This window comes from Aulostomus chinensis, chromosome 5, assembly GCF_037954235.1.
Source record: "Aulostomus chinensis isolate RoL2024-O1b breed Wild chromosome 5, RoL_Achi_v1.0, whole genome shotgun sequence".
NCBI lineage: Eukaryota > Metazoa > Chordata > Actinopteri > Syngnathiformes > Aulostomidae > Aulostomus > Aulostomus chinensis.
In genome coordinates, this window is record NC_141324.1 from 29930424 (window position 1) to 29942503 (window position 12080).

Consider the following 12080-nt stretch of genomic DNA (forward strand, 5'->3'; position numbering starts at 1 on the left):
TTCCTCCCCGTGTCCACACTGAGGGCCAAAAAGGTCCTACAGCGCGTCAAGATTGATCATAAGAATGTTTCATGAATGCAGCCTGTAGTGTGTGGACATTCTCACTCATCACATGGGGCTGAGAGAGAGAGAGAGAGAGAGAGTGTGTGTGTGTGTGTGTGTGTGTGAATCCATGCAATACTTTTGTTTTTCTCCAACCATTTTCACTGTTGTATTGTGTGACACTCGTTGAGCGGTTGTTGTCTCCAGCTGGCAGGAAGCTGTGGCGGTGCTGCGTGAGACCCCGGTGACTCTCACCTCGATCACGTGCTTCTTGCTGGACTTGTCCTTGGAGGCCCAGTCCACCGAGCCGCCCCTCAGATCCACCGTGAACTCTGGCTTCGACTGACTCCCCCCAAACTACCCCAGAACAACCACAGGAGGGCAGATTAATACCCGGACCCCTTACAACACTGTTTGATATTTTGTACTGTGAAACCACTTTCTTTCTCTTCAGTTGAGTATACTCTTTTAACTGTACATTCTGCATAATTCCATTTTTTATTGCAAGTCAGAAAATCTAAATACCCAAACAAATACACATAATACAGGAGCAGTAAGCGTAACACCTGATGCTGCATCGGTGTCTCAGTCTGTTTGTTCTCGCTTGTTGCTGTCACGGTTGTTACTTTCAACTTGAGAACTACAAAAACATTTATTTTTTCTTTTGGAGTACAAACTAAAGTAAACCTCGAGCTTCCCTCCGCAATCCCACATCAGTCCACAACATGCAGCTACGGTCATGAAGGTGTGTGACTCCGCTTCTGTCATGCTCTGACCACGGCTACACCTGACATCTTCCTGACGGATGCCACAAATCAGCGATTCCTCCGCATCCATTAATACAAATCTCAGGCTAAACAAATGTTAGCTGGATGTCAATGAAAAAGATCGTTTGATTCAAGTCAGGCGTGATCCACTGTCTCATCCCAGGGACGGATTAGACGCCGAGGGGATCAGAGCATGACAGGATGGAGGTGGCATGCACTGGAGGAAGAGGAGGGGAGCACATGTCAGGAAGGAGGAAGCACATACAGAAGAAGCTAGGCTGAATCCACAGAAGCCATGAGAGACGGCGGGATGTTTCTTGGCCGACGGCCTCCAGTTACTCAACAGTGACAGGAGCAATTCAGAGAGGCAGACACTGCAGCAGTACGGCTGCACGGAGGGATGGAGGGAGATGAAGACGAGGAGGGTGAAGCCGAGGGTAGCGAGATGGAGGCAGGAAGAGAAACATGAAGAGGAAAGAACTACAACAGAGAAGGTTCAAGTCCCTTCCAGTGATGAACAAAGAAATGTTGAAATAATCAGTTATGACTGAGACGTCTTCATGGGCCTAACAACCTCCAGCAAACAGCTCACGTTTACAGCAGCTTCTGTTCGTCTGTCAGCACGACTCCACAAAAACTAGGAGACCAAATTTACCCTCGACTTTTAACTGCAACATTTGAATCTGACTACGAATTTCCTCAATAATCCTCCAAGGCAGTTGTTCCAGGAAAATATCAGATTAAATTGGTTTAAGCTGAGGAAATCACTGGAGGAGGTTTTGTGCTGCAGGAGAGCAACACAGATGATGACAGACCACAACTTTCTCTACACAAAGTCTCAAGAACTTCTCCTGTACGTATATTTGTCTCCACGGCTGGTTTCTCCGACTCACCCAGCTGGTTCCGCCTCCTTGACCTTTGGCAAAAAGCAACGTGGACCCTTGCAGGACAGTCCAGGAGGAAGTCCAGTTCTTCCTGCAACAGTTATTACACAAACACAAAGTACCGTGACTCAATCCTCCAATATCCTCATTCAGTGCTCAGGCTGGGTAGCAAACCTCAGTTTCTTTGGACAGGAACCCAATAATGTCTGTAGCAGTGGGTTTTTCCCCAGCTGCCATTCACTTCCTCGTCCTTGGTCTTGTTAAGACTGTATTTCACATGCAAAATCCTCTTCCTGCGGTTTTGTATCGAGGGAAGCTTAATGAATTGTCTGGTTTATGTTTATCCACAACCTCTACTTTTCATATTTCACAAACTACATATAATTTGGTGTTAACAAATTCAGGCATTACACTGCCACCACGACTGAAAAATTTCCTTTAATACCCTGCCTCCCTGAGTAAGGCAGCCGTGCAGCAGTAAGGAAATTACATTCACTCCTTCCAGAAATACATAAATTATTCACAAGAATGCAAATCACTCAACATAATAGTGTATAATATCAACATTTGTCTGATTCCAGCTGTGGAGTCAGAGCTACTCACCGTACTTTCTTTCCGTTCTCGGTGATCTTTGTCACGTTGAGAACGCCACACTTTTCGGATGGCTGCAGACCAAGAAAAAAAAAAGAAGAAGGCGCAAGCTGTAAACATGGCAAGGAAGCAAGCGAGCATCAGCTGCGATTGATTTGCACAGCAGGATCACGGGAGAGAAATTTGCTATTAAAATATAAATATTATGCAGCTTGCCTGCTCCACAAAGCAGCGACATTAAAACACCACCACCACCCCATTGTTCCCACCACCAAAACAATCACCACTTTCAGCTCGGGGGAAGACAAGACTCCTATTAGTGTTCTGAAACGTGTCGAAACAAAAGGGTTGCAGCGATGAATAAGAACTGTGGAGTCCAGCCGGAGATTTTCATGCAGTTTGTAGCTGGGCATCTTTTGTTTATGTGATTTTAAAAGTGTGACTCACAGGGGCAAGTTCCTCCAGACTGCTGGAACTTGGAGCGTCGCTCGCTACCTAGCTTACTTCATTTTAGATACCAGCAACAAGATCAGTAGACCTGGTTGGGTTTGAGGGTGTAAATGTTTAATGGATCTCTCAGCCACTAGACCTCAACCTAGTGACAGACCTTCAGGAGATGCTGGACCAGTGCGTCAGACTGTGTTTGTCACCACCACCGTCAAATACGTGAATGATGTTCACCTCTGCTGGATTTTCAGAATTTTGTGTGGCAACACCCACTGAAGGCTGCGCTCATCCAACACCTTACGAATGTTGGCTTTTCCTTGAATCTGTCCTGACCGCTTGAAACAAAGCAAAGCAAAACCACTGCATCGTAAGCCATCAAACAACCTTGTGACAAGATTTCCACATAGACTTCTGCTCTGTAAACATATTTTCTGTTACTTAATATGACGCCTTTGTCCAATCAAAGTGATGACAGTTCCAGATAAATCTATGTGGGAACCCTGCAATAAGCCGCAGCAGGTATCAGAGTGTATAATCAAGGAGCAACTCCTCCCACGCAGGACCGAGCCTGGCAGGTGGTGGCGGTGGGAGTACTAACAGAGGTGGGGGGCTTGGGAGACGAAGGGCAGGAGTCTGAGTCAGGTGAGGGGGGCTTTAGACCCAGGTGTGTATCCTAGTGAGGAGACGAGAAACACACTGTCACATCAGCTAACGGTAGCATGAAGGTGGTACAAGGTTAAAGAGACACAGACAGATGAAAGAGTGAAAGGACAATTATCAGAGAGACAATGACGCTGCAACCTGTGAACACACCTGAGAGACATCCAGGACGCACAAACCCATCGTTCCCTCGAGGTGGAGGCAGGTTTTTCTCTCAATACTCATGCCTCCACTGCTAACTACTTCATCTTCTGGTAATCAGTATTTTTGAAGTCATCATCGAGCAAATACATCAAACGCATCCATGACCGAACACCCAGTTTCATGGCGGAATGATTCAAGCGAGCAGCGTCAATCAGGTCCGACAATCAGATTCATCGTCGTCGTTACTTCTGTTGTGTGATTATTGTCATGCAGGGTGATTGTCCATGTGGATTCACACAGAAGGAGCAGATCTGGGATGTGATGGACAGGCTACTGACTTGCTGTTTGTACGGGTGTGGGCGGGCAGAGCCAGCACGGAAACGCCTGGTTTTGAACAGCCGCTGCAAAATAACCATCTAAAGCTGAATTCTGGGCTCACGCAGGTTTGGAAGTCATTAGTTGTCAAGCAAACTACAGCTCGTTAACATGGCAACGGGGATCTGTTGATATTATACCATGCAAATGTTTTCAACAAAACTTCTGTACTCCCCGCCAGTGAATCAGTATTGTATCACGATATACAGCAGTACTGATATACTGTCCCACCCCCAGGATATAAACAGGAAGGACTGAGCAGCACGGTGACAGTTACGGATCCTAAGATTTGCTGCAGGGGAAATGTTCATCCATCAATCACATGAATTTTTAATCTCTAGTTTGCAGAAGTGGGTCTCAGACCTTGTCGGTGGGCTCCTGGACGTAGGCGCTGTGTCTCCACTTGGTCAAGACGATGGGCTCCACGTGTTTCCTGTCCAGACTTCGACACTTCGGAGCATCTCCAGGAGGCTGCAACGGCGAATGGTTGTACTGGAGGGAGGGAAAACCAGTCAACAGACTGAATCATTGCACTCCTGCCTGAAATTTTCATCATGAATGAGCTATAATGATTTTAAGACAGAAACTGAGAGAACACTTTAATTTCAGTAGCCAATAAATGAGAGATGTGATCACATCAGCCATTTATTAAGCAAAGGTTCTGTTAATTTACTGATTGTTGCCTCTCCGACGGCAGATGTTTATGCTTCATCTCTTTTATTTCCTTTTTTAAATTTGATATGTTTGTGTTTTACTTGGTGGTTGAGTAGAATTAGATGCAACAATGCACGACGAGAGCTTTCAAAATAACCCGTGAACACGTCCTTTCACTGTAAACACAGCCGCGTTAATACTGAGGAAACGGAGGAGATGGTGCATCCTACCTTAGGCAACTCCCATTCTGACCTGGAGCCATCTGCACTGTAGTAATATGGCCGACCCTGGTCGTCGACATGTTTTAACCACTGGCGGTGTACACAAACACACACACACACACATTAAACTTGAATTTTGGTCATCAAATAAAAGAGTCACAGACGGATTGTGATGCTGTGGTAAAATCCAGTCCAGTGGTTCTCTGACCACAGGCACGAACTCAAAGTGACGTTAACTCTACGATCTCATCCAACAGTTGTGGTCTACTTGATGAGAACAAGTGCAGCCACTGGGTCGGCATTACCATAAGCTCACGGACAACAAAACTACCAAAATCAATCAATACAAATAATGAATGTAAATACACACACTAAACAAAACACAAGATGAACAATGGTGCATGTGAACGTGAAAATGAATAAATGTGCAAAGAGATAGAAAAACAAATAAAACTGATTCAATTGTTTGACAAATAACCTTTTGGATTTATTTATAACAATAATGAATTATTTCTTAATTCATTATTTTAAGGTTGCTTTATTGAATTTTTTTTTCCATTTCAACATTTATAATTTTCCGTATTTGTTTACTTTAAATTTCAATCTATTTCTAAACATTCCGTGATTGCAGAAGCACACAACCATGAAAATGGATGGATTATAAAAATGATTACATTAAGAAGTAATTTGTCAAATCAGTAAGCAACTTGTTATTTTTGTATTGAATCTATTGTTATTTATTTTTCACATATTGATGACAGCGGCGTGTTCAGTCCTCCAGGGAGGTCATCATCAACACAAGGCCATGGCGGGCAGGAGGACACTGACTAATTCAAACTGTACAGAAAGGTGTAGTACAACCAGCCCCTCCCACATGCAGCCCAGAAACCACCAGTCGACAGCGAGCAGATCTCCATGCAGCCGGCAGGTACCTTCTCATTAGTATAGTCGCTGACGTACAGCGTGTGGCCATGTTCATCCATCTCCTCCGACCAACCGCGGGGCGGCGAGCCGTACTGACTGTCTGACTGGCTAGAGTAGGTACTGAAGCAGGTGTCCTCTGAGGACAGAGGCTGGAGGCGACCAATGGAGAGCGAGAGGAAGGGAAGGAAAGACGGCGATAATGAAAGAGGAGTGGTCTAGTGTTTGTGGAAAAAGAGAGAGAGAGAGAGAGAAAAAAAAAAGAGGCCAACTTTCACCATGGAGTTACAGAGGAGAAGAGTCAAGCACCCAGAACCAATAAATCATCCCAAACTGGCCAACAGCAATTTAACACACAGACATGAGCAGAAGAGAGACTCAAGAGACCCTTCATCGCTTTACATGCTTGATTCTAGGCAGGAAGAAGCAGCTGCTAGAGTGGGTTTATCGCCTGTAGGTGGCACTGTGGTACAGTCAGTTCAGATCAAGGTGGCCGACTCAAAACTCCTGGATGACTCACACTGTTGCATGCCTAAGAGTGTTTGTTTGTTTGTGAGTCAGTCGCAATTCAAATACAAGGTTTCCCAAGAGGGAGGCGGGTCTCCCCAGGGGGGCTCGGTCAATGGAGGTTAGTTGTAGGAGGGCATGGTGTAGAACAACCTGAATGTGTTTGATATGGTTACAAGACACTGCAGTCTGGGGAGTTGTACTGTCTTATCTAGTTTGCAAGAGTCAGAGACAAATAAAAGACTCGGGGAAGACTATCCTGACTGGGTACTCCGAGCCTGGTGTGAGGGCCGGCCCACCAGCTTCTCTAAACAGGCCTCCTTGAGTATTTGCAATTCATTTTCAATCAGCATTTTTCTCACAGCCACTCAACCTGTCAAACCTGCAGCTCCAAGTCTTCTCTTCAGCGCTGAAACTGACACTTGCTGACTCGGACATTGTGCTCCGAGCAACGGTCCCGTGAACCGCTGATCAAGCAGCTGTTCGCTCTCACAAACGCGTCCATCCAACTTTGCCCTCCAGTTTCAAGGAGCCTTTCAATCCCAGAGGAAACCGGCCTCCCTTCGTGAAACCTTCCCTGAGGTGGTGATCTATTCGTCCTCCTTTCTTTATGGCCTTTTCATTACAATGGAATATTCAGCGAAATACTGCTTAAATGTTGTTTCACAGTATTTAGAAAGTACTTAGTAGTACTGTCTGTTCTTACAAATCAACTTTCATGGATTCATTTATTGCTGCAGAAATGGTAAAACACATGAACCCCGTTTACCCCCTTTTAATGACTCAGGAGTGCACTTGAACAGAACACACGGACTCTCCCTTTTTTGTGTGTCTTTGACCTCGGATGGTCTACGCAACAATCAGTTATCGGAATTGCCCTGCTTGCATTTCAGTAAAAACTGGACTTGACTGGTCGTGTGACTCAAAAGCGTTATAATAAAAACAAAAGCCTGCAGGTTTTTATGAATCAAATCATCTTTTTTTTTCAAGACAAAAATGTTAGTGGTGTTGCTGAATAAACAAGCTGCATGTCTGAGAGGAGCGAAAACAACATCTGACAGATAAAACCTCTCTACAATCTGTCAGCGGTGGAATGATTTTGCAGATGTCTCGGTCCGTCTGCATTGGTGCTGCTGTTCATCACTAACAGCCACAACACCAGCAGACGAATCGCGTATCCTGTCTCACTCGCAACTCAATGTGAGTCTCGTGTTTCATTTCTGATTCATTAGGCTGCGACACTGTCAGACTCTGACAAGTGCTCTTCTGAGTTGCTGCATTCTGTGGGAGGAAGAACCACATCAAGTTGGCAAAGCTAATTTGTTTACTCCGGGGCGACCTTGGTAAGACCCAGGATTTTACTCCTGAGCGCTTTGGTGCTTTTTTAACTAAAACCTGGTTTGTTTCTTGAAAATATTTCGGCTGGTATGAGATTATTTGACTTCTGGGGGTTTCAGTTCACATTCAAGTGAACGTCCGTGTGAGAGGGAACAGATCAAATATTGGGATACAGTTGGGATGCCATCTGTTACTCGATTTCTTAAAAACCTGACTGAGATTCTGCTGCTGTTCTACTACTGTTGACTACATTTTCAACAGATTGTAGCTGATAATGTAGGTGTTAAGACCCTTAATCTGTGGACCCAGCGTCAAAGATGCATCCTCCCTGCCTCAGGCTATTGGAGGAACTCATTAAAGTTCGGGGCAGAAGTTGATGGAGGTGATGGAGTGATGCTGAGCGAAGCTCCATCTGTATCCGTAGTTAGTTCTCAGCTCAGTGTGTGAGAGGTGACAACAGAAAGAAGTCTGATCGCCAAAGAAGAAAGAAAGGGGTGACATCTTCTTAAATTTCTTCATCCTCCACAGTTAATGATTAATTTGAGTGTTTCTAAAGTCCATGTCAAAAGGAGCAGAGAGGAAGGCTTCTCCTCTCATTCTGCTTTTTGAAAGTCTGACTGGCTCAGCCAGTAAGGAACGCAACCTGGAGCTGAGGCCAGCTGGGTGTCACTTGTGCTTTGACGTTGGTGAACAGCTTCTACCTTCAGCCTCATAATCCTGACCAACTCTGGTGAACATCTGTGTCGTTCCACTCTAAAACAAGTTTTCATTTGATGCCAGTGGCGCATCACCTGACCTCGCGTCGAGGGCCAGCCTCACTCTACTTTAAACAAATCACTTTCAACATTTCATTGAGATTTTCATTTATTTTTTGGTGTTATTTTGGTTGTATTTTCTAGGTTTTTTTTTTCTTCTTCTTTGGCAGGCTTATTTTCATTGTCATTACGTGAACGCACAACAGTTCATGAGGGGACCGACAGTGCCGACACCCTCCCTGTGAGATCCTACCTCTGAGCTCTCCCCAGCGCTGTGGTGCTCTCCTCTGTAGTTCCCGCTGCTGGCGTCCCTGGCCCGGGGAGGCTTCCAGGTCCTCTCCTGCGTGGAGGGGTTGTAGTAGAAGTGCCTGCCATTCTGATCCTTATAAGTCTCCCAGTCACCCAGCACATGGAGGGGGGAGCCGGAGGGCAACGGGGGCAGGTTGGACTGGGTGATCTTGAGTTCCTGGAGGTTGGTGTAGACGGGCGACTCGGAGCGGCCCTGTCCTGACGAAGACACTGTCTGGTGGGGGAGGGAGAGACAGAGGTGGGTGTGTGAGTCATCGGACAGTAGATTTAAGACTCTTACATAACCGTGGAAAAGTTCCTGGACAGCAAGCGATGGGTCATGATGTAAGAGAAGCACAGCTTTCTGGGTACAGACCAACAGCTGCACAAACAAGCTGGTGGACGTCCACCCCACCAACTCACCCCCTGCCCCCCCACAATGCCAAGTTTCCACTTCAACACGGGTCACAAAGGGCAGATCACGGTCCGGACCTGCACCTCCACCTCTAGCTGATAAATTATGGACAAGTATTACATTTTGACTCAGTGTTTCTACTGTAACCGCCGTAGCTTTTCACGCATTTGTGTCGCTGGTTCGGCACGGAAACTCACAGCCCAGCTATGTGCTTGGTGACTCATGTCATGCTACTTAGCCAATCAAATCTCTGGATTAGTGTAAACACTGTGACTGGAGTAATACAGAGAGGAGAGAGGAGAGGAAGCACTCATGACGTGACCTGGTGGTGTCCGCGAGAGACGTGGACAGAAAGCAAAGCTTTTCATCCAGGACAGACACATTCCTATATGCTGATTTAATACGAGAGAACTTCCAAACCAGCGGGTCTCCTGTGTTCCACAGCAGAGGCGTTTATGGACCACAACAATCATAATGCAATTTAGACATCATGATTTTTTCTAACTTCTACTTGAGGATATTTTCTGAACTCCCTTAAACAATGAAGAGTCCGCGCATAAGGAGATCAACAGTTACATAACAAAGCGCGTCAAGGAATCGTATCAGGTAGAAACCAGGAAGCAAAACTGACCGTCAGCATGCAAGCTGAACCCAGATGGTTTGTCCAGACTCATCCTTCCTCACAGCTGAGACACAAATTTTTCCTTCCTTCACAAAACTACAACGTACACCCGTATTTGAAGCTTTTCAGTAAATACACGTCCCCTCACTCACACACACACACACAACTATTGATCTTCCGGGATTGACTTTGTAATAAAATGCAATATTTCACACTGAAAACAGCAGGTATGGAGATGCAAGTTTGATTAGTTAGTCATCACACAATTCACAAGTCTGATAAATGTGAACCGACTGAAAAATACTACAAAATCCAGGCAGTTCTCCTGATACTAATGAGGCAAAGCTGCACGTAATGAATATTAATTAACCAGACAGTTGAAAGAATTGGTTGATCAATTAAAAATTCATAACAAAGCATCCATTAGAGATTTCTGACTCCCAAGACGACATATTCAAATTGTTTGCAGTTATTTTACTGTGACATGAGAATTTATTTTCTGTCAGTTCTTGAATTCATTATATGATTTATTGTGTAAGCAGTGTGAACCAGATGAATTCTCTGCGGTAGACTGAAAACATATCATTTAAAATCACAATCTTTTTTTCAAAATGAAACCCATAAATAAAACAATTCTCATAGGAGTCCAGTTTTGATGTCCACTTTTACGATGCAGGTCTCCTGGCAAAGGAAAACAAAGGAATATTCTAACACGCTCCAGAATCGTTCTCGTGAGAAAGTTGGAGACCATGACGACCACGGCCCTGATGCTGCTCAGCAGCTAATGGTGAGACGGGATGGAATACTCTCGCTTGATAAAGGTTTGTTCTTTTTGTTTTTATTTAAATAACTAAAAGAGGAAGAACTACACTACATGAAACAGGATCAATGAGCGAGCTTCTGTGTCTCCACAGCTGTCGTACATCCAGCATGTTGCCCTGAATGACAGCCCACCTTTCCTCAGAAGCCTGGTGCACGACTGCTCCGGTCAACGGACGGCTTGTCATGATCATTTCATGCTGGCATTACAAAGAAGCTGCCTGGCTGCAGAGCGGCAGGTCTGAGGGAGAGAGAACGCGTCATAAATAATGCCTGCGTCCCGTGGCTCCAAACAATGCCTCTGTGATGCTTTTATTGCACAGGGATCAATAGCGATGAAATATGCAGGAAGAGAGCAAACAGCTGGAGGTACTGAGGAGAACTGAAATACTCCGTGGTCGGAGAGGAAGAGAAGCGTGCTGGACAAACAAAAAAGAAAAAGGTTTCTTTACAAGTCCCACTGCAGAGGCAGAGGACAGACAGAAACGAGGTGCAGTTTAAAAGTTCTCCTCAATTATTCTCAACATTTTACCTCTGGTGGTGAGCAAAGAGTAAACACATCATCCTCTTCATGTACTGAGACCCCATGGAAAAAACTCCTCAAAAGGATCGTTGCCATAGCTCATGCTGGGTGCCTTCACTTTGACTGAACCACTTTCCAGTGGTCTTCCTGTAAAATGCTGAGCGAGCATGCAAGTTAGGACATGGATGTGTCGAAGGGGAAGTCCTGGTAGTCAAACGACCACTGTCATGACAGCTGGATGTTATCCCACAACCACAAAACCCCAACTTTCTCCAGCGTTGTGAAATTAAGCATCCATGTAAGGGTCTTGAAAAGGAAACGAGTTTCAAGAGCAGGATTTCCTGTGGGTCAACTGTCACACCACTGGTAAAACTGCATCCACGCACGTGTCTAATCAAAATTATGTTTCTCTCCCAGACACTTAAGCTGCATTATGATCTCTGGATATGAGCTGCACCTCCATTTTATTGCTAAGAGATTTTAAACCAAGCTTTGGAAAACTTTGTAAAAACAGAAGTGTGAATTAGGCACATTTTCATTACTGACTAAACCAGGGTGTGCAATGTGTATTTCTGTCACAAGATGGCGGTAAAGGCAACTTAACGCGTGGCTGTAACAAACTTGGCTATCGACAAGCCAGAAGTGGAATGAGGACTTGAGGAATCATTTCAATTGGCAAAGCTGTAGTTATTCTGTCTTTGTCAAGCTACGGACCGCTTGTGCGTCCTGAAGAAAGTCATATGGTATCACATCAGCTACGATCCACTGAGTTCCATGCTGTCCAGAGAGCAAGAGACATTTGGGAGACCGTTAGAAGACTCGGCAGCAGAAAAGGCTGTTAAGTCCTGTGAGTTCGTTTCCCTGTCAGAGGTACACAGCCTGAAAAGGGAGCATTCATAACTTTTTGTTTTTGCAACATTGAGGGAATTTTGCCATTTCCATCAACCTATACAGTAGGGCTGTAATCTCCCAGTCGACTGGTCGATTTACTAGTCGATACGTTCTGGCTCGACCAAAATTCTGATTGGTAGATTTTTTTTGCCACGTTAATTTCATCAGGAGCAAAGTATCGAAAGCACCCCTGTTTCACAGATAACAATCTATCTT

General features: G+C 45.1%; 1 protein-coding gene across 9 annotated transcripts in view; it reads right to left on the bottom strand.

Annotated features, from left to right (window-relative positions):
• Nucleotides 1-12080, bottom strand: part of LOC147262119 (rho GTPase-activating protein 12-like) — a 50282-nt gene that overhangs the window by 4652 nt on the left and 33550 nt on the right. For 5 of the 9 annotated variants that reach the window (XM_086204520.1, XM_086204521.1, XM_086204524.1 and 2 more), the window contains 8 exons: nt 8560-8829; nt 5718-5924; nt 4795-4875; nt 4274-4402; nt 3330-3404; nt 2297-2358; nt 1703-1784; nt 298-399 (listed from right to left, as the gene is read on the bottom strand). In XM_086204520.1, the coding sequence (XP_086060646.1) occupies nt 298-399; nt 1703-1784; nt 2297-2358; nt 3330-3404; nt 4274-4402; nt 4795-4875; nt 5718-5924; nt 8560-8829 (1008 nt within the window). Of the gene's footprint in view, nt 1-297; nt 402-1103; nt 1198-1702; nt 1785-2296; nt 2359-3329; nt 3405-4273; nt 4403-4794; nt 4876-5717; nt 5925-8559; nt 8830-12080 lie in introns of all 9 variants that reach the window. The other 4 variants (XM_086204528.1, XM_086204525.1, XM_086204527.1 and 1 more) reach the window with 4 other exon arrangements.